The 23,623-nt window shown below is 39.4% G+C and overlaps 1 protein-coding gene across 6 annotated transcripts; it reads left to right on the top strand.

Annotated features, from left to right (window-relative positions):
• Positions 1 to 768: 768 nt before the first annotated feature.
• LOC145454701 (aspartyl/asparaginyl beta-hydroxylase-like) lies at positions 769 to 23,131 on the top strand. 6 transcript variants are annotated; one of them, XM_080332688.1, is made up of 18 exons: positions 769 to 901; positions 6,812 to 6,852; positions 7,829 to 7,949; positions 8,704 to 8,859; positions 8,927 to 8,998; positions 9,834 to 9,893; positions 9,979 to 10,025; positions 10,087 to 10,114; positions 11,964 to 12,135; positions 12,479 to 12,566; positions 12,623 to 12,701; positions 13,326 to 13,462; positions 14,709 to 14,900; positions 16,747 to 16,884; positions 17,497 to 17,632; positions 18,591 to 18,693; positions 19,241 to 19,369; positions 22,222 to 23,131. In XM_080332688.1, exons 1-18 carry the CDS (start codon positions 868 to 870, stop codon positions 22,370 to 22,372), a joined length of 1,884 nt encoding a protein of 627 aa, XP_080188814.1. In that variant the 5' UTR covers positions 769 to 867; the 3' UTR covers positions 22,373 to 23,131. The 6 variants fall into 6 exon arrangements, with proteins under 6 accessions (XP_080188814.1, XP_080188818.1, XP_080188816.1 ...); XM_080332687.1 differs by lacking the exon at positions 769 to 901 and adding an exon at positions 6,222 to 6,740; XM_080332689.1 differs by lacking the exons at positions 769 to 901; positions 8,927 to 8,998 and adding an exon at positions 6,229 to 6,740.
• Positions 23,132 to 23,623: the final 492 nt, after the last annotated feature.

The following is a 23,623-nucleotide window of genomic DNA, read 5'->3' as shown; positions in this document are numbered from 1 at the left end:
CTTCAAAAACTAAGGAAAAAGCAGTAACAGTAGGCTACTATTTTGGCATGTTTCGCAAGTAGTCAAACACACTCAATTGCTTCAAAAAAGTATCAAGTTGAGTACTTCGTCACTGACCATAACGACGCTACTTACGAATACCCACTATTTAGTATTAAGACTGAAAGAATTTTATTCTGGTTACATTGGGCTACCAAATTGGGAGGTGAAAAAATAATTATCATCATAGTTCATAGTCGAGGCTTTTACGCAGTAATGTTGTTCTACAAATGGTATTTTACTATTTGAATATACAAAGGGCAATTTTAATCGTGCAGCCTAAAAGACAGGTAATGGAGTCTAGTCAATTGCTAAAACTTGCTAAATTAAATATACCACTATTTTGTCAAAACGTACACGCCTCCAGATAATATCAATATATCAAACAATTTGCTATAGGCCTACTTCTTGTGGTAGTTGACATGTTTCTTGTAACTGAAATTGTGTCAAACGCTCTAACACTGAAATCTATAGTAGGCCTAAACAACAATAGGCTCACCTTATAATAGGATAGTGATTGCGAAGATTATGATTGACTGGCTGGAATTATCTTTCAAGGGAAATATTATTCTTGAAGAATTCGGTCATATCGGGTCTCCCATTCTTTACCATGCAATGCAACATATGTTAGGCAATAATAGAGAATATCTCATTTCGGACTCTAATGATTGTGCATGCAATAATGTTCATATTGACTATTTCATGTACTTCGTGGTTGACGAATAAAACAACTCTCTCTCTATACTGTGAAGTTCTATTCTGTGTTTGAAAGCTATTTTATTTTCAGTATAAAGGATTACATAAAAATACAATATTGTAAACTCAACAATGGGGAAAATTCGGAAACGCAACGTTGACAAAGGTTTGTTCATATCTGTCCTATCTTTGAGTTGGACTTATGTTTTTTGAGAATTGGGTCAGTTCATGCCAGGTGGTCCAGAAAAATTTCAAAATATGCCCCCACCTTCTCACATTATAATGAAAATTGGTATGCTTGGGAAACTTTCCGGCACTTCTTCGGTATTCTCCACTCAGCGACCAGTGTCCCCCATGATCATCATCTTTTGATGTTTCCCATGAATATATAAAAATGTATGGTGTTTCACGTGGAAACCAACAGTGCTCACCATAAACGTAATAATAAATTGTTTTTTTGTGCCTTTGGAGAGACGGATATTCGGGTGTGGGTATTAGGGTTGGAGGTGGTTGAGGGGGATATTAGGGTTGGGGGAAAGGGGATTGGAGGTGGGTTAGGGTCAAAGTTGGGGTTAGGGTATCCCAAGATTAGGATTAGGGGAACGGGGATATTAGGGTTGTGGAAGGGGGGATATTAGGGTTGGGGAATTGGGGGTGGGTAAGAGTCAAAGTTGGGGTAGGGTATCCCAAGATTGGGGTTAGGGGATATTAGGGTTGTGGGAGGGGAGATATTAGGGTTGAAGGAGAGGGGGATGTTAGGGTTAGGACGGTTAGGGTTAGGATTAGGTTAGGGTTATGATTATAGGGTTAGGGGAGGTGGGATATTAGGGTTAGGGATATTAGGGTTGAGGAGAGGGGAGATGTTGGGGGGGATGGGGATGTTAGGGTTATGATAGGGTTAGGGGAGGTGGGATATTAGGGTTAGGGGAGGTGGGATATTAGGGTTGAGGGAGAGGGGGTGATATTAGGGTTTGGGAAGAGGGGGATGTTAGGGTTGGATATCATGTCCCTAACCCTCTTCTCCAACCCTAATATCACCCCTCTCCAACCCTATATCCCGCCTCCCCTAACATCACCCTCTCCCTCAACCCTAATATCCACCTCCCCTAACACCAATATCCCCCTAATCATACCCCTAACCCTAATATCCCACCTCCCCTAACCCTAATATCCACCTCCCCTAACACCAATATCCCCCTAATCATACCCCTAACCCTAATATCCCACCTCCCCTAACCCTAATATTCCACCTCCCCCAACCCTAATATCCCCTAACCCAAATCTTGGGATACCACACCCCAACTTTGACCCTAACCCACCCCCAACCCTAATATCCCCCCTCCCACAACCCTAATATCCCCGTTCCCCTAACCCTAATCTTGGGATACCCTAACCCCCCTTTCCCCCAACCCTAATATCCCCCTTTTCCCCAATTCTAATAGCCCCTCTTCCCCAACCCTAATATACCCTCATTATACCCCTAATCTTGGGATACCCTAACCCACCTCCAATCTCCCTTTCCCGCAACCCAGTGAAGAGAAAACAGATGAAAATGGTGAGCACGGTTGGTTTCCACGTGAAACACCATAAATTCTTATGTATTTATGGGGAACACTAAAAGATGGCGATCATGGGGAACACTGGTCGCTGAGTGGAGAATGCCGAAGAAGTACCAACTTTCCTTTCTGATTTCAGAAAAACAAATTTTATGAAAATCGGTCCAGTACAACCGAAGATATGGCCGTTCAAAAATTGCTGTTTTTGTGATCGCTAAAGCGCAAAAAAATGACAGAAATTTACACATGCAATTGAAATTTGCTATATTTTGGTCAAATTTGGGTTGTTGAGGGTGACACTTTCACACTTGTTCATTTACATCCTACTTGATAATTTGCCCCCTTCTTTGACACCTGGGGTTGCATAGTCTGACCTTTAACCCCATGATTCTGTTCGCGTCTTCGAAAATCGCTCATGCGTGACGTCATTTTTAATTGCAAATTTCTTTTGACTAAGAGGTGGTGTCATCAAGTGTAGGGTGTCATTGGAAAGCTCCTGAAAAGGACTTTCAGAATCAACTATAACATTCCTCGCTATAGAATCATTACATACCATAAGAGTGCCATGAAACTAACCTGCAAATAACATGTTTTAATTGAAAATCTCACCTTTCTCAACATGACACAAACTCTGTAAAACAACTAATATTACTTTTATTCTATATACAGTACCTATTGCACTATACACAAGGTATTCAGTATAACTCAGAACAGATAATTGCCGACATAAATTATGCTGGAAATAATTTTTGAAAATTGGAGAAAAATTTGCTACACAGTTTGAGGTGAACACACAGTACTTCAAAAATGAATCAGAATTCACAACTAACGCAATAAGATGCAATATTTTATGTATTCTACACAATACATTTGGGCAACGATCAGCACTAAACAATGAAATGGACAATAATAACGAAAATCAATGTCAGCGGGTTGGTAGATTTCATATTATGATGAGATATCAACTATGCACTTGCACATATCAGATATATATTTATCTTTGATGATATGTCTTCCAAACTTCTTTGACTTTCAGTGTTGTTTTACACACTCTTTTTGATGTTAACTCGGTCTTTCAACGCCGGCATCATCCTGTTGTGTTTGCTGTTTCCAAAAAACTTCACAACTTTTTCAATTTTTTCATCTGAAAGCATCTTCCCTCTTTGTGGTGGTGGCAAAGAATAACTCCAGTGTCTTGTTCTTGCTGTTTCGCATCTCTCACCAACCTTCCACTTACTCCAAAAATTTCCGAGATTTTCATTCTTGACCAATTGTTAAGATTTGAATTTTTTGAGGTCTTGTTGAATTAGGGCTATTGTTTTTTCTTATATTTTTGATACGATATTTCAAAAGCAACTTCATTTTCATATTCGTCTTTTCCCGTCCCTACAAATTCTTGAATCTCATCAACATGTTAAACCTTGGCAAGCTTTGTTTCAACATTGAGATTCAATTCTTGTATTTTTCTTTTTCCGTATCTAATTTTTCGATTTCCAGAAAGAGAACGCAGCTTTACTGGAGATTCACCAACAGCATGAAGACTCTGATATGTGCATTGTTAATATCTCACCATTGCGATAGTTGTGAATTCTGATTAATTTTTGAAGTATTGTGTGTTCACCTCAAACTGTGTAGCAAATTTTCCCCATTATTTTAAAAATATCTCCCAAAATTATTTCCAGCATAATTTATGTCAGCAATTATCTGTTCTGAGTTATACTGCCTACCTTGTGTATAGTACAATAGGTAGGCTACTGTATATATAATAAAAGTAAAATTAGTTGTTTTACAGAGTTTGTGTCGTTAAGAAAGGTGAGATTTTCAATTAAAACATGTTATTTGCAGGTTAGTTTCATGGCACTCTTATGGTATGTAATGATTCTATAGCGAGGAATGTTATAGTTGATTTTGAAAGTCCTTGTCAAGAGCTTTCCAATGACACCTTACATTTGATGACACCACCTCTTAGCCAAAAGATATTTGCAATAGAAAATGACGCCACGCATGAGCGATTTTTGAAGACATGAGCAGAATCACAGGGTTAAAGGTCAGACTATGCAACCCCAGGAGTCAAAGTGGGGGTCAAAGTATCAAGTATGATGTAAATGAACAAGTGTGAAAGTGTCATCCTCAACAACCCTAATTTGATCGAATTATGGCAAATTTAAGTTACATGTTTGTGTTTCTGACAATTTTTCCGCCTGAGCGATCACAAAAATGGCAATTTTTGGGCGGTCATACCTTCGGATTTAGTTGCCTTTTTTTGTTGAAATTTGGATTTCTGAAATCAGAAAACAAAGCTCTGTAAGCATGCCAATTTTCATGATGTTTCGAGATAGTGGGGATATGGCCTGGACCAACTGATATGATATTACCCAATTGACTTAGTAGTAGGCTTATGCAGTTGTGATTTTTAGTCATCCTCAATTCCCGGAGTTCCTATCGACTGGCATACGGTAGTTACTTCTAAAACCGCAGAAATTGATTTTAAAATGATTTTGTTAAACCAATATTTGAAGTAAAACCATGTCAATAGCGAGAATAGGCTAGTAAACGAAGTAGGGCTAGGGTCTGAATAAGACGAGTGTTGTATTTTTAGTGAGGGAAAAAATATACCCTTCTTTTTTGTAACATCCATTTTATTCCTCTTTGATTGCTGCATGTTAATACGTTTCATTGTGGCCTTGAGTAAGGAGAAAGTAACTTGAAGCATATTAAAAAGGGTTGTTGCAATCACATCACTAATAGCTACCGGATTAGACATTAACCCTTTCCAAGGTGAAGTTTGATTTCTATCTGGTCACTAGATTGGTTTTCTCAAGGGGTTAGCACAGAGGTCCGCTATCTATTTGCAAAGATTACAAAGTGTTAATGGTCTCTTGGCAGCAGCTGTGTGATTGGCTGATCAAATGCAGTGCCACCTTGAGATTTTAAAGCAGATCGTTGACGTCAGTTTTATTACACAGAAATGTTTCTTTCTGTTTGCAAGTTTGTATCAGGTTGTACCAGCTTCAGTCAGTAGTGTAAACCTTGTAACTCAAACACAATCTTGGTGAAAAATGAGAAATGATGTGGCAGCCAGATTCTAGTATGTAAAATCGGTCTGGATCTAGACTTGAACATGAGTTGTCCAGTAGGGTTGTTCAGAAAAAGCCTTTTTTAAATTTCACTGGCTACTTGATAAAATTGTTACGTTGTCTAAAAACACTCCGGACATCAAATTTGGCTCGGTTCCAACGTGCAGAAGTGTAGCTATAAGACTAGAGAATCTTGATTAATTATAAAAAATGATTTTTTTTCAAATTTTACTAGCTGCCTTATAAAATTGTTGGGTTGCCTAAAAAATCTGTGCACAACAAATTTGGATACCATAAAAACTCTTCAGTCTTCACTTATTATTGACAAATTAATTATTAATGAAAGATTTCTCGCCGTAAATACTACCGTATTTATTTTTCAAATCCGAAGTTTTTACTCCAATACTTCGTGACTATGTGTAGGAATTATGCCAAAGTTGTTATGTATTGGTATCGTTATTTATACAACGTAACAATTTGAAATTTAGTTTCTTTAATAAATCTAAATCATTTAGGCCTACTCTACGTTGCGTTTCTAAAGGTTGAAATTGAGCCTAGTTTGATGTACAGCATTTTTTTCGCCAACCAAACAATTACCGTATATCAAATTGCCAGTAAAGTTTGAAAAAATTACCATATTTTTGATGAGCCCGAGCCCCTGTGTCCATAACGTCCAGCTGTCTCCTCTTGATGCAAACGACTCGCAAGGATTGAATTACAGTTGGACAATTATACCAATTTTCGCTTTTCCAAATTAGAATATAACTCTGATTACTACGACAGCTTATCCCCAATTAGATTATAATTAGAATTACAGGTACACAGTTTAATCCAAATTAGTTTAGAATTAGAATTAAATTTTGTTTTCAAATTAGATTAGAATTACTGATTCGCTAGAAACTTTAAAATTGATTCAAGTCCAGTCCGTATCGAATGAGAGGTTATTCTCATAAAGAGAGCAATGGCAAATGTCTGTGCAGCAAGCTTGACTCGTGTTGCATTTTCAGGAAAACCACAAGTTGGAGCATAAAATACTTTCATAAATTTGATTAGAATCAAAAAATTTGAGCCAAGAGGCATCTTACGAATTAGATTAGAGTTAGATTACCAGCATTTCGCTCTAATTAGTCTAGTAATTAGACAACTAGAATTATCTAGTTGTCCAAGTCTGGATTGAATCCCTCATTGGAAATAAGAATGCATAAAATTATTTTGTCCTTTCTATTTTGCTATTCAATTTCCGATTAAAGTAATAGCCCTGGCCGGCACTGCCAGTGTGTCCCAATGTCTGGAGTTTATCCTAGCAACTTGCATGGCTATGATGTAAAAACCAACAAATCAAGGTATCATAATGCGAGGCTTCGTGTGCAAGGTGGGATTTCGGATGTTCTGTGCGGATTTAATACAGTTCTATTTCACAATCAGCCTTTCCTTATTTTACAGATGCACAGAAATCAAAGAGTGATGACGTAGGAACTGCAAAGGTCAGTAATCTCTTATCTAGAACCCAGCGTTGAAACTACTCCAGTCGCAGTTTTTGTTGACTAGTGTAGGCGTGACTAGAGACATTTTCGTAATTGAAAAATGACTCGTCTCGAGTCAATTTGTGTATTGAGTTGATTTGTACCAGAGTCATTGCGCATCACTCAACCAAGTCAATATGACTTGACACATGCGTTATGACTTATTCAAGCCTCATTAAATCAGGACCGATAATTCAAGCAAGTTGAACCCTACTTGAACTCTATACTGAACGGTAAACACTATAACTTGGGCTTTGACTCGAGTCTTAACACTATAACTTGAGCCTTTATTACCTGACTTGGACTCATACTTGACTCGGTGGTGAATTGAAAATGACCCGAATTGACTCGGTCAAAACTATAAAAGTCAAATTGACTTGTAACTCGGATCCTTGCGACTTGGTTACAAATCTGCTAGAACACCACCAATGTCGGATTTTTGAGCCGCTATCGATAAATTATAGCCTATAGGCCTATATGAAATATCCCCGATATATTCGGCCATGGCCGATATCCGAAATATATGGCATCTAGCTTAGGGTACATTTCCAATGAATATTCCCCGTCTAACAGCTGCAGATCACAATTCTTTGACTCCCCACTACCATGTTGTGACGTCACGGAAATCGCCGATATTTTTTACCTCTGATGGACGATACCGTCATACCAATATTCAGCGGAGGTGATCAAAGTGTTCAAAATTGGTACTCAAGTTGAAATAGAGGTTGTGTCGTAAATTTCTACTCAAGTAGAGGCAGAAGTAGTGATCTCTGAGTAAGTAAAGAAGTGAATATTCTAGGCCTAATTTGGCTAAAAAATAGAAAACTGTGAAGTAGAAGTAGTTTACGATTCACACCACTCGAGTGAGTATTGCAACCTACTAGGTTATTTCAAAGAGTAAATGTACTTTGTTGCTGACCGTATATGCTTTTTACAGATAGAATCTTCGCCCCCCACCAACAAAAAATTGATCTCCATACTTGTGGTGATGACAGTCGTCACGTGGGGTCTGGCAACAACGGCCTACTTCGGAGTGGTGGACTATAAAGCTATTTTAAGTACGGAAGGTGTTGTGTTAAGGCTAGGGTTGGGCAAAATGAGTGCCTGAGTGATTCGATTCTAGATCGAGTATCAAACATCTTTCTTATGACGATGCAAGTATGAAAAACGTGGAAATTTCAAATATGTACTTTTACACGACCACAAAGAACACAATGCCAGTTCTACATCACATTAAATACGATTTTGGTATTTTTTCGACCATGCCCATTTCATTGTATTTTGCGACAATGCTGTGTGTTGATCACGGCTTCACAGATACGATATTTCCACTGACACGCGTAGCTTTGTACTACGTGTTTTGTATGCTGCGAAACGGCCAATCGAGGTTTGCAGCCTTCCACAATGGTGAGTTGAATGCTATCAAAGCTATAATTCCCATTGATCAATCAACTCTTGGTAGCTATATGCTGCATTGTGACCAATGGATGTCTGAAGGCTTACACAAAAATGAGTATCGAAACTATAGTTTTCGTTGAAAAATTAACTCTTATGGCAAGGGTTGCATTATTTCAGTGCTCTCAGTCTCTTACTACTCGACTGGAATGATTATAAGTTTAGGACCGATCCTTTAATTCGTGTTGATCATTAGCACTTACTGGCAAAGAGTCTATGTATAATATCAGTAGTGGAAAAAGTCTCACCAGTCGAGTGATTAGAATTGAGACTCGATTCTGATTCAAACACTCGAAACATTGTGCTCAGCCCTAGTGGATACTGACAACAAGTGATTCCAACCTCACTAATCTTCAGGTCGTGGCACGAGACTAACACGGACAGATATTGCAGAATTTGCTGCATCCCTCTACCCTTTGCAGTATGACTCTGTGCGTCACCCTTTGCGCTCTTTTGGAAACCTACTTTCTGCTATGGACGACTTTATCTCGGATTTCTTTGTGGCGGAACGAGGTTTTGCTCTCATCTTCACCTTTTTCCATTTTTCCATCTGCATCCTTTTTTCCATTCTCTCTCTCAGCTCGGTTTCACATCATCGACAAACGTCGAACCTCTTTGATGTCAGCATCTAATCGTTTGAAAAGAATCATCGGTATGATGTCACGATGTTCGCTTGTGTTTTTAGTGCATGTGCTGTTGCTATAAATGCATGGGGGCTAACTTATGACAAGTCTGGGCAGAATCGAGTAGCTGAGTATCATTCACACTCATTATCACATCATAGCTCAGTGAAAGATGTGGCAAGTTAGAATATGTACCTTTTACGCCACCACAAAGAACACAATGCCAATTCTATATCACATTTAATATATACTTTGTACTTTTTTCGACCATGCCTATTTTATTTCACTTTCTGAAAATGCTGTGGGTTGATCACGACTTTGCAGAAGTGTAATTTACACTGAACTACGTATCTTTGAACTTAATATTCTGTATAATGTGTTGCGAGCAATGTTCCCTCTCATTTTTGACGAGTCTGCGCACACTCACCATGTCACCAACTCACTGCGCAAACGCTTGGAAAACAGTGCGTAACGACAAAAAAAAGGTCATCATTTGGCATTTTTTGTGCGCATCTTGGATTTTCTGTGCGCTGAGACCTTGTCAGCACTGCGCATTTGCGCACGTGCGCAGCTTGGAGGGAACATTGGTAACGACAAGTCGAGGTTTCCAAGCTTGTACGACGGGAAAATGGTATCGAAACTATAATTCTCATAATAATTTAACTCTTAGACTAAAGTGATGTGTAATTTTAGTACTAGAAAGAAAACATATGCTACTACTTCACTCAAATTGTTACAATTCATACTCAATTTGTATTCGAGTACTCGGAATCATTGTGCTCAGCCCTTCTTGTGACCAAACAATGATCATAGTATTTAGCAGCGACGTTTGCCTCATGTTTATATATGCTAATTTTCCTGTAGATCTTGGAAGTCGAGATACTGAACCTGTCGTTGAATCCAAGGCGGAAACGGATCAAGTAGGTGAGCCATAATACTTTGAGTGTCATCAACCATCCACACTGAAAATTTCAAAGTTTCCGAATAATAAAATTCATCCCTGTTACAGTCGAAGCAGACAAACCGAAAGTCGAGGCCCCGAAAACGTCAACCAAGGTAACTTTTTTCATTGCTGCATCACGCTTGCGCGATAGTTTCACTGATTTTACTTTCGTAGAGCGACTCAGGGGAGAAAGCAGCAAAAGGTTTGTGAATTTTCTTGATTTAAGACCCCGAGGTCAATGGGCCTTGTTTGGAATTGATCAAAGATGGATTTCATGTAAACTTGGTCTGATGGTACGCGTAATTCTTGACCATCTCTGTCTTGTAATGTGACTCAAACACACTTGTACAAACTACTGGATTTTCAAAATGCCAAACTAGAAGCGAAAATAGAAGTCCATACTTTTCAAAACTCTCAACTAGAACCAGAACTAACAACCACAACTAACTAACTAGAAGACAAATAACTAGATTAAATTCCGAAGTGGATATAGATTTGTCATATCAAAGGGGGGGGGTTCCGACCGCCAAATGATGACGTGCGTTTTCTAGTTGGCCGACAACTAAATTGATTCTTTAATGCTCAACAAGGACTATAAGTACTCACTTTAAAGTCTGCAACTAGAACTAGTCAAGAAAACGGAAGTTAATTGACCGTCAACCAACAAGATGGTAGTTTGTACAAGTCTGGACTCGAACCTCTGTTCTGTCACTTCTTTTCTTCTCTTCAAAGACGAAATTGTCGCAAGAAACGGAGGGAATCTGAAAACACAAACTATGAAACAAGAAATACTCCCGGCGAACAACTCTCTACGAACTTCTAATTCCTCTCCTGCTCTCACAAGCAAAATCCAAGCTCATCGCATACTTCTTCTTCATTTGAGAGTTTCAAACAAAATTGCCGATTGGTCGCGAGTTTGTGGCGCGAATGTGTTTCTACAAATTAGAACGACACCTCTCAATCCTGTGAAGCGCGGAAAGCACTTTTTGACTCTCAAATCTTCTCTTCCAAGCCCCTTTCAAAAACCCTCGTTTCTCAGAATAAATTTCGAGAGATTTGCATCCCTACCGCGGTCTGCAAGGAAATCAGCTAAAACGTGCATAATTCACTCAAATTTAATCAAAATTACTAGAGATATCGTTACGAACAAAATGACACAAAATGGCAAGAGAAAAGTAATGAATCAAAATTGTGGATCGATTGCTGATCGTTTGAAAAATTCCGACCGTTTGAACCACTTAGTCCATCGTATATTGCCTGTTCCGAAAGTGGTGAAAAATGGCGTTGGTGTGCTCGACTCGAATCCTATCATCTGTAAGCAGCAGAACGCTTATTTGGAGAATTTTGACAGCGAAAGTCAGATGAATGGTAACAAATATGACGATACAAATATGAAAATGGTTTCTATGAAAAAGAAGCTGAAACAGCGTTTGTCTCGCATTGTAGATCGAACTTGTCATGTGTTCCAATTTTTTGCTTCCATCTTTGAGAATCTTGGTTTGAGAAGATTAGAAATACCCTTGTCGAACGGTAAGAGTGAGATAGCGACACGTAATATTGTAAATAACTTACTCAACACGACTTTAAATGATATCTTCCGCTCTCTGAAGATTGCTGGGAGAAAATGCTTGACATTTTACGAATTTATAAAGAAGTCTCCTACGTTATGTGATTTCTGTACGAAAGTGTCGAAATTTAGCGGCAAAATGAACCGCAAATTTGAGAGGTTATCGCAGCTGATTGCGCGATATTTTATTTCGTTTGAGAAAAACCAAAAATTTCTGACTTCGATTGTGATTACGCTGGCTGTCATCGGTGTTTATCATATCACGGCCGCATTTTACAATTCCATTTTCATGTAACAAGGAATAATATAGTATTGGAACTTCATGGTCATTATTGCCACATAGACACCGGCCATAGACAGGGTTGTAAACAAGTCACAAGTTAGCCTTACTTTTATAGTTTTGACTCAAGTCAAGTTGAGTCAATGAAAAATTGTGATTGAGTCGTTACAGCCCTGTTGATAGACAGCCTACTTTTCATCAAAGATCCAGGCGAAGTGACCAAGAAGAAAAAACCAAAGACTTTGTCAGATGAAGACAAGAGAATTTTGAGCGAGATCAAAATAGGAGAGAAATTACTGCAGCAAAAGAAAGGAGAGAAGGCTTGGAAGTTTTTCAAAGATCTCACGAAGACGAACCCGGATTGTCCGAAAGCAAAGTCAGTGGATTTGTTTATTTTCACTGTTGCATTACTAGGATTGTAACCAAGTCACAAGGTCACGAGTCGCAAGTCAACTCAACTTTTATAGTTTTGACTCAAGTCAAGTCGATTCATTTTCGATTCACCACTCACATAGAATGTGTTGAGTCATATGACTCAGTCGAGTCATGCTCACTGACTGGAGTACAAGTCGAGTTCATACACAAATCGACTTGAGTCAATGAAAAATTTCAACTCGAATTGAGTCATTACAACCCTGGGTGCGCCACATGTGTATGTAAATCTAAATGGAACACAGTTAAACAGGTTCAAAAAGCTCTGCATTACACTTTGATTGCAGATACTTGGAGGGTAAAGCGGCGGAAATGACGGCATCCCAACAACGAAGCAACCCCATGATCGGACTCGCTATAGAAGCATTCTCTACGGTAACCCGTCTCTATGAAATATCGGTTCAATCTAAGTTTGAAACTGTGCTTGTCAGGCCGTGCAAATGAAGAATTGCCCGAAAGAGTTGAAGAAACTTTCCTTGACTGCCAAGAGTGAAAATGAAGGATTTCTTGGTATGTGAATGCTCCGTGAAATTTCTGCCGTGAGCAAACTTGTGCAAATTTACAATCTAGTTTATGGTCAACTGCTTTTTGAGTAGTTCAAGTTCTAGTTGTACAGTTTAGAAAGTAGGTAGTTGTAGTTTTAGTCCTAGTTACGAGTTTTGAAATGCAAGTAGTTCTAGTTCCAGTTTAAAGTATTGAAAAGTTTGTAGTTCTGGTTCTAATTCCAATTGTACATTTCGAATAGCTTGTAGGTAAAAAATGCTTCTGCCTTTTGAGTTATCAAGTAGACTTAGCCTACTTTCACTGATTACTAAAGTGGTTAAGATTTTAGACTGCAATCGCCAACAGTTTTCAGTTCTTTAGGAAAAATTAGGTAATCATCAGTCATTTTGTGTTGACGCAAAGAAGCTATTTGCAAATTTGAAAGCAACCCATTTCCGATTACTATTGAATGGATGCAAACATTCCACCTAATCTATTTTGAAAGCTACTTTACCACTTTTCAGACCTACCATTTTCTACTTTTACTTCTAATTGAGTACCGTACAAATCTTAGACATGCATTGCGATAGTTAGTGCTCTATAAATTATTATATGATGAATATTATTAATACTGAAGACTGCTGACTACAGGTCGCATGAAGCCGGCCTTGGAGACGCAAAGAACTCTGGCCAGACTCTATCCGAAAGACGTGTCGATTTTGAATAAACTGGGAGTCCGCTTCCTGATGCTGGGCAAAAATTCAGCTGCTAAGAAAGTTTATCAAGAGGTGTGCACACTTTTCGACCGCTTTAAATGCAGAAAATATTCAGCTCTCAGAATTTCTCTGCAATTAGACGGATAGGTACCGTTCTTCCGATTTGGATTGCAATTATAATTACTGGATGCGCAAAAGCTTGGAAATTGAATTCAATTCTGAATTAGATAGATATACAACAAAAACTAAACTGAATTTGTATAAATTTTAAGTTCATAGAGCATAGAAACATTTCATAAACTGGATTACAATCACATTACCCGCCTTTTGCTCTAATTATTAAAATTAACTAGAATTATCTTGAAAAGTTCAGTCAAAAATGAGTAGGCCTACAGTGGTTGTCGACCATTTTTAGGTTGTGGAGTGGTAAAATTTCGAAATATATTTGTTGGTCCGGTGGGCCTTTCAAAATTGAAATCAACCCAAAATGTTTTTTTACAAGTAGGATACTAGATACTAGATAGTGACATTTGAGCGTTTTGTTTGGGATTAACTATGTTCATGATGGTATTCATGTAGTTTCACAGCAGTGCGCTGTAAATTATGGGTTGAAAAATAGGTTTATCTATCAGATTTACACCGTAGCGTGGGTTTAAGCGGGACTTTCAGGTAGCAAGTTGTCCTTTTACGCCTTTCGAATGGGTGTAAATGAGTCACACACACCAATCCTTATGGAGGTAGGTCCTAGGGGTGTAGTGGGTTGTTTGTGTGTACCATCTGTTAGGATGTTTTGGGGTGGTACACGAAATTTCACAAGTACCGTTATTTTCCATGTATAATGCCTAAATTTTGTTTTTAATCGGGGTGCGTATTATCTAAGGGTACAACAAGCCTTGAAAAAATCTCCCTCGAAATAAAACTTGATATCACACCTTTCTTCATGTTTGTTTTAATCACGCATCACATTCAGACATGCCCCGTAATTCGTATTATTAGTGTTACGCGCTGCCAATTAGCGGGAAGCGTGTTGCCACCAATTAGCGTCTGCCCTGCGCAACAGCAAGCGATCTCCTGCTGAGTTGGTTTGCCGTTTGAACGCGAGACCGAATAGGTTATTGATTGCTGCACGCGCGGGTGGCAATCTTCGCCAATTCATGGTGTCAACGACAGTATCCATTTTAATGATAGATGAAGAGCATAGACACATTTCCCTAATAAGATTAGAATTAGACTACCTGCATTTTGCTGTAATGAATCTACAAAATTACAGTTGTTCAAATCTCTTTCAAAGCCAATTTTTTTACCGAATATCTCTCAGGTATTGAGGTTGGCCCCAAACGACGGCTTTGCGCTGGTGCACATGGGATTCATTGTGAAGCAGGAGGGTTCTTGGGAGGAAGCGATTCCGTTGCTGAAAAAAGGAACGGACTCGAACGAACCCGGGACCCAGGAAGGAAAATTTTATTTCCATCTAGGTGACGCGCTGCATCGTACTAACAGGACAGCCGAGGTGGGTGAATGACCCTTAGTTTATTATTATCAAATTCAATCATAACTTTGGTATCATGTCTGGAGAGCCTGACCAATATCAGATTTTTCACCCGATACTGATAAATCTGATAACCACCACCTATTCTGATAACTGAATGTCCAGCCGATATTCAACAGATATGGCGTCCAGCTTAAGGCACATTTTCAGAACTTTGCAGCATCTATTTGAGCAGCTTTATGGTCATTGCTATGCTTGGATATGAAATAAACTGGAATGGCTGCATCTGCACACTTTAAGCCAGAGGTCTCAAACACGCGGCCCGCCAGAGCATTTTGTGCGGCCCGCGACGACATTTTAGATTTTTAATAATTTGACAATATGTGAGTGTCACATATATCTTTTCAGGTTATAAAGTGGAAATTCCCTCTTAAATTGCTCCGAAAGCCTTAAACTATTCATCAAACTTCATTATCGCATCAACTGCAAACGCTACCATGCAGTGGAATATTCACTATTTCACCACATTTCCAATTCATGATGATAAAACCTGACCCTTAGACGATTCGTGACTGAAATTTGTGAGTTGGACTTGAACGTGACCTTTCTTAGAATTACTGAGACTTGGGCTAACTCGATGGCAAAATGAAAATGACTTGAATGGACTTAGAGTGACTAGGAATGCCGTGAATTTGTTAAAACCATAGACGCAAAAAACTAATCGCGTGCAAGGGGAATCGTAATAGATCAGACAATCGCAACTTGGTATTTCGCTAACTAAGCAAGTAGGTATTGCAACCATTGGCAATCTGTTAGTTACATCTTCGGTCGCTAAACCATGTTATTAAGGCCACTTGAAGGTAGGCCTACCGAGTACCGTAGTGGTACGCTCCAACGATTTAACAGCAATGGGCCGTTCGGCGTCCCGGCATTTCAATCACTAGGACACATTCATTAATATATTTATATTATATTTATATTTTTTCTGCTCCTATATTTGAACATATTTGGCCATGAGATTAATAGCCTGGATTGGAATTACAATGCTCAACTTAAAAATGTTTTGATATCAGATCAGTCTCCATTATCAATCTGTTGAATTCAAAATATTCATAGTAGCTGAAAAATTATAACCCGATAGAGTTTATGATGGCATCATACACTTGTCCGCCCGTATGGTGGCTATATCTTATAATTAATATATATCAAGTACAACAACAATTCTATTCAAATAGTTATAAATGTGATGATTCTTTTCGTGTCAGTCCTAAATTGATACAAGAGTAAATCACAGTTTGACGATGTATGTTTACTGTCAGTCTGCTGGATCGGTTCACTTTCAATAGGACAATTCATTCCCGCCAAATAAAGGCCTACTTGGAAAGACATATAATACCCCTATTATAAATGATGCGGCCCGCGGCGCCGTCAAAACTGGAAAACTGGCCTGCGAGCACATTTGAGTTTGAGACCTATGCTTTAAGCTATAGGCTAAGAAATAGATCAATATTTCTAGTCTAGCAGCCGGAGATTATAGTTCTCGGACTTCCTATTGCCATGCTGTGACGTCATGAAAATTGATAGTATTTTTCCTCAAATGGCAGATAATGATATTCCTTTAAAAGTGTTACATCAACTTGACGAGATCGCCAAACCCATAATTGATCGGACTCTGGTGTCATGTCTATATAAGTTCAAATCTGCTGATGGCTGAAATCAATTCAAGAGTCACATCAAAATTCAGAAACTATTAGAAATGATGTGTCCAGGTAGAACTCCAAATTCAGATTCAAAATACTCATAAATCCATATCAAATCTGGTCAATATCATCAAATCCACGTTATGTTAATGACAAGTTTTGTTCAGGCCAAGGCTGTCTACGAGCAGGGTGCGGAGAGAGGTCTGTTTCGGTCCAAATATCAACGATCGCTCTACAACGTGGAACGTTTGACCGGGAAACCATTTTGGACCCCGGAAGAAGCAGGAGTCAAAGAATACGTTCGGGTATGATTTGCCATGCAGAGGTGGTCAAATTAGTATCGGCAATTAGTAGGAGTATTTCTTCGAATACAAGTAGAGTTCGCTACCTTTGAAAACTGCATAAGTAAGTAAGTAGCTCATTAACAGGGTCATAATTACGCTCTTATGGGCCGCCGAAATCTGGAAACTGACATATGGGAACGTTGCAGAGAGGTATTATAAAGTCAGTACTTGAAACGATGAAGGGTTAGGCAAAATCGAGTGCCCGAGTGAATCGTCATTATGATGCGGTATTTTTGATGTGGAAACTTCAAATATGTACCTTATATTAGGGTCACCAAACGTCCTCCTATTTCCGGTTTTTGAAAATGCCCTCCGAAGACGCCTAAATGTCCTCCTTTTTGGCAGTTCGTCCTCCTCTAACACCCTTTAGAGCTACGATGATGGGTAGATTGGAGTGAAAATGAGCATAAATGACGCGAAACAGTGAATTTGTAGTTCGAATGTAAGCGACGACCCTTTTTCTTAGTCGAGCAACCACAATTTCGTGCTAAATTTACCTTTATTTCCGGATTGTATTTACTTGAATAACTATTGAAAATTGAGGAAAATGACTCGACTACAACGTGATTCCAGAGGCTTGAGAGCAACTGGAAAAGCATCCGAGACGAGGCGCTATCTGTTATGGACATGGAGAAAGGACTTTTTCTACTTGAGGAGGAATCGTTGAAGGACACCGGAGAATGGAGGCAGTTCACCTTGTTTGCTAGAGGTAGGGAATGATAACTACACTGTTTTTTTCCAAATTAGATTAGAATTAGAATGATAGCGATACAGGCTTTTCCGAATTGGATTAGAATTACTGAATTCACGAAAACTCTGAAATCAAATGAAAACCAGATTTGATTCTCATAAGCTCGAGAACAGCAATTGTCTGTACGGCGAACTTGGCTCGTTTTGCACGGTACAGTTCTGTAGTATTTCAGGAAATCCAGAAATTAGATTGGAAGTAAAATGAGTGCGTAGAAACATGTCATATATTAGATTAGAATTAAAATGAGACGAAAGAAACATGCAACAAATTATATAATTTGATCAAATTAGTCTAATAGACAACTCGATTTATCTACTGCATGCAACACAGTATCATGTTCCACTGTTTCAAAGTATTCCAGTAGATTTTGCCTGTTTGCCAAAGTGGCTCGGTTTTAGACTCCTCCCACTTGTCCTTGATCAGGTTTTAGGCAAAAATACTGACTTTGTACACTTGATGATTATGAATAGGCTTTTGCATGAAACTGTTTACTTTTGAAAATTTTGGGATTTTGCAGCTTGAGTCCAATTGCGTGTTGTTTGGTATTTTTGAAATTAGCCACCTCCTACGGACTACAAAAGTATGCGACTGCTCCAGCAAATCTACGTTTTGAAACTGCTTGATTACTATTATTGAGTCCTTTTATTTTGCACTCCGGCTTGGAATGCCGCGGTAGCTTTTACATGTCGCTACTCGTAATTGCAATAGAGTAGAAATGTAGAACGTTACTTGTACTTGAGTAGCAATGCTGGCCCCAAGGAGCACCCCTGCTTAAAGTTCGGGTTGGGGAATGGGTCTGTTTCGGGCAGGGTATCTAAAACTAGTTTTCGGTTTCAGGTTATGAAGTCGCTTGCTCAAATGTTGGGCAACCGAACAGCAGATTATTCTTTTGATCTAAAGTGTGTTTCATGAACAGGGCATCGAGACGAGAACAATTGCCGACGCGTCCCGAAGACTTGTTCTATCATTGAACGAATGCCAAACGCACGCGGGTGTCGACGAGGTCAAGTCAAATTCAGGTGCTTGATTTCTAGCTTGAATTAGAATGAATGTTGGTACTAGAGCTCCACAGATATCTGATTTTTGACCGGATAACGATAAAGCCGGTAACTGGCACCCTGAAATATTCAGCCTATATTCAAAAGATATGGCTTGAGGCACGTTTCCAAAATTTTAGAGCATTTATTAGCTTTACATCCATTTGTATTCTTGTCATAACGTCAACTAGAAAGGCTGCATCTGAACACCTGTAAACACAGAAACGCACCTGGTCAGTCACGAAACACTCTTACTTTTTCAAAGTACCATACTTCACTAAAGTATGGCTACTTGCATTAATTATCCAAGTGATTCTAGACTAATCCCGATAAGCAATTTCCAGTTTTTAGAGCAAAATAACGCCTAGAACACTTGCTTTGTCTTACTAGAAAATTGTCACCTCTACTTGAGCACAAACAATCAATGCCGATCATTTTTACATCTGCTGGTCGATGCGATATCCACCTAATATGATCGGCGAATGGATAATCATGTCAAGCTCTCGTTTTGACACGTTCCTTGTTGCAGTGTCATGATGCCCGGGACGCACGTTTGGCCGCACACCGGTCCCACCAACTGCAGGCTCCGAATGCATCTCGGACTCGTTATTCCGAGGACTGGCAGCGGGGCTCGACTCGCATGCGCTGGGGAAATGAGGTTCGTTTGAAAATGCTCTTTGCGTCAAACTTGTGATTGCCCGATGCAGACTTGTATATGTATAAATTGCTGGATTTTCAAAAGCTGCCACTGTAACTAGAAGTCCTCGCCAACAGCAGTTCGTTGACCTTCAACTTATTAGATTGGCCGTTTGAACAAGTCAGCTCTCAAGAGAGTGCGACCCTCGCATCAGGGTTGTAACCAGACATGGGGTGATTACTTCATGAATGTAATCGATTGCGATTACGATTACTTCTGAATCACGCGATTACGATTACGATTACAGCAAAATCGGGAAGTAGTCGATTACGATTACGATTACATTGGCAAAGTAATCACGATTACTCACGATTACATTTATTTTGCATCATAGTAGTTATATTGGAAGACAATACATGTTTTGCGCTGAAACGGCGCAATGATATACCAACTGTCTTTAAACAGGATGGGACATTTCCTTGTTACGTCATAATGTACCCATTGCCCATTTTATAGACGGTTTATCGCACCCAATGATTTGCATTCTTGCCAGCTCCATAACTGCCGCACCCCCAATTCCCCAATAGGGTGGGGAGCGTGGTTGGAGGGGACTCAAAAGTATTTTGTAAACCAACATAAATTATAGGAAAGGAAAGGACGTAGTTTATTTTTGTCCTTGATGTTTTTGCGGCATATACACCGACTCATGATAAACATACACACGATCAGCGCATATGCATACCATGAGTGCATGATGTGCATATGCCGCTGGACAAGGAAGTGCAGATATAGCCTTTACGACTTTCCAAGTCATGCTCCACCCCTCCATGCTATCCCAGTAATGCATGAGCGCCAAGCAGGGAAGCATATAGAGCATTTTCGAGAGATTTCATTAACTTGGAATTTCTCTTTGAGCTTTGCGATTTAAATGTCTCTAGATAGCTTGATTTCGAAATGCATACGTCTCCCCCTCAAGAAATAAAGCATGCATAATTCATAGTAATGGGCATTTAGGTGCCAGTCAATACCGCTCCTCGACACGTCAAAAGACATATGCAGTTTCGGCCAACATGAGACTCCACGAAGTGTGCTATTAAAGAAAGACATTGGCCAAAACTTAGGGTATGTGTCCATTGGTAATAGCCGCGCTGGGTGGGCGTGACTATTAGTCCATTCCTTCCAATCCGAGCCCACGATGCAAATGCCACCCGGGCACCCACAGAGCATTAGACATGACAATTTGTGTGTGCGTCTCACGCAAGTTTTTCTTTTAGTCAGCTGTTTGGGCCTCTACAATCAATATCTTTTTGCTATACAACAGACAGGAGGTCACGAATTAACAGCATACAATAATGTAATTATTGCAAGACACCAGATGTAATAATTATGAATTACGCCCCCCCGCTCTTCAGGTAATTCTGACCATCGGGCGCTGAGATAGGATTAGAAATGCAATATAATGCAATTACCAGTATTATTGACGAAATTAAATCTTCAACTTAAAAATTGACTACCCTATGGGAGCCCAAGACCAAAGTTTGGTTGGGGGACGCTTTTGTTGTTTTTATCCTGATTCTAGCTCCAACCCACGCTAACATGGTATATAAGCCGATGGCTATGGCGGCAGTTCCAAATGTTCAGTAAAGAATTGTGAAATAGCGACCCGTTTTGGGTAGAATATTATGAGAATAACAGAAAGTGAACAAAAATTCCGCCTTCAACTTTATGCAGATAATGTAATGCAAGTTGCCATTACGAGAAACGGCAAAACAACGGTCCCGTTATGATGATATATATCAGCAGCTTTCGTTGTGGAAGTCGTGATGTTTTATTTGGCGAGTACAGAATTTTAAACCTTTGTCTACTGTACGTTCGTACCATATAGGCCTACTGCTCTAAAGACAGAAACGGTGAAACTGCATTTAACTATAGAATTAGAACTATTACATTGTATAGTTTAACTAAGCATAACCAAACATCAATACAAAAGTTGCTATTTTAACTTAGGCAGAGAGGTGATTATGATTAATTATCATGATGCGAGGTATAGTGGCGTCTGGAATGTATTGATAAACCGATATACAGCACGGTGGGTTTTCTTACAATCACACAAATGTACATTGAATATCTATTTACTATGTGTGGATACTTCCTACGCAAAGACGAGCAAAGCTAATAGGCTACCTCTGAGACGTAATAATGAGCATGAGCATTGGTATTTGAAAATCAGACGTTTGTGCTCGGTATAATATCTCTTCCTTGTTCACGAGTGTTCAGTTTGTGTCACAGTCCTTGTACAAATAAAAAGTAATCGTTCTTTCACAAAGAAATCGATTAAATATGGGAAGTAGTCGATTACGATTACGATTACTTCGGGATTTTTTCGAATGTAATCGATTGCGATTACGATTACTTGAAAATGCTGTAATCGTCGTAATCGATTACGATTACTAATCGCGATTACCCCATGTCTGGTTGTAACCAAGTCTCAAGTCACTAGGTTCCGAGTTGTGAGTCAATTTGACTTTTATAGTTTTGACTCGAGTCATAATGCTCAAGTGTTTCATGTTCAGTATCGAGTTCAAGTCGGGTTCAACTCACTTCTGAGAAACTTTTGGGTGATATCGAAGGCCTCGGATTAACAACACGAACATGTTTCTCACTCTAAACATGTTTATTCAATGCAGATAAAAGGCATTTTCTGGACCTATTTTTCAATTATTCGTCCTGATATACGAGACTTTAATAAGTCATATAGAATGTGTTGAGTCAATACACAAATTCGAGTCTATGAAAATGCCTTTAGTCGAGTCGATGAAAAATTGCGACTCGAGTGATTACAACCCTGCCTCACATTGCTGTCAATTTTTCAGGACGTGGACCGAGGGGAAGGTTCTGATTTTTGACGATTCTTTTGAACACGAAGTTTGGCAAGAGGCGGAAAGTTTCCGTCTCATTCTGATCGTCGATATCTGGCATCCGGAACTGACCGAGCAAGAAAAGAAAACACTGACCTCAATCTGAGAATTTTGAGTGCCCGTATTTGAATGCAGATCCTATTACATATTTATTGCACCTGACTGTACTATCATTGCCATCGTTTTTATAACTACTTACACAATTCATGAATTGCAATTGCATCCAAAATCAGTCGTCAACTTGCTAGCAGGGCTGGGCAAGTTCGAATACCCAACTCATTCGATTATTATTCGACCAGGACCATACCTACATCGTTGCACTTTATGACAATGCTCTGGGTTGATCACTACTTCACAGATATGTCATTCCAGTAACGTGTGTACACATGTAATACATGTCTCATAAGCTGCGATGCGACCAATCAGGGGTTCGAGGCTGCCATAGTGGAAAATAGTTTTAAAACGATAATTCTCGTTGCTGGATCAACTCTGGCAATTTTAGTGCTCGAAATAATCACCTCTCGCTGCTCAACTCTGTTCATTTGTTCAAGACTCTAATCATCACGCCCAGCCCTACCTGCTTCGAACTTATATGCAAATTCCTATCGTTGATGCCTTTCAGAGTTTTCAGGTTATGAAGCATGAATGTAACCTGTTTGTTTCATCGGAATGCGTTCTACATCCAGTGAACCCAGTCAGTAGCACAGATGTGGCTGGTTGTATTGTTGCTGAATCAAGCCCAAAATTCATATATTGTACACAAGTTCTAATCGCTAGTTGTCTGCAACCTTTTCCTCCATTCTTGCTGTAATTGTAGTTGAATTTATGAAATAGATTATTCATTATAGAACGTTTGAATATGCAAGATTTCGACTTGATTTCTTATTACGGGGAAGTCAGTTCAATTGAAAGGAAAGGACGAAGTTTATTTTTGTCCTTGATGTTTTTTGCGGCATATACACCGACTCACGATACACGTACGCACGATCTGTGCACTGCATATGCGTACCATGAGTGCATGATGTGCATATGCCGCTGGACAAGGAAGTGCAGATATAGCGTTTACGGCTTTTTAAGTCATACACCACCCCTCCATGCTATCCCAGTAATGCAGGAGCGCCAAGAAGGGAGGTCATTGATACCAGTGTTACTAATCAGGTCTTTGGTCTGACCCGGCCGGGAACCGAACCCACGACCTACCAATCAAGAAGCCGGACGCTTCACCATTACGCTATCTTGTCGGTAAAGAGTCAAAGAAACTACTGACGTGCAGCGTAGTTCTGCAATTAAAGTATTTTATGGCCTCATCTTAGGCGTTTCCCTATACCGTATCTCCTCTGATGCCGTTACGCTTTAG

This window comes from Botryllus schlosseri, chromosome 13, assembly GCF_051294905.1.
Source record: "Botryllus schlosseri isolate E-star chromosome 13, Bs_hap1, whole genome shotgun sequence".
NCBI lineage: Eukaryota > Metazoa > Chordata > Ascidiacea > Stolidobranchia > Styelidae > Botryllus > Botryllus schlosseri.
Note: the sequence above shows the minus strand (reverse complement) of the source record. Positions and strands in the feature narration are given on the sequence as shown.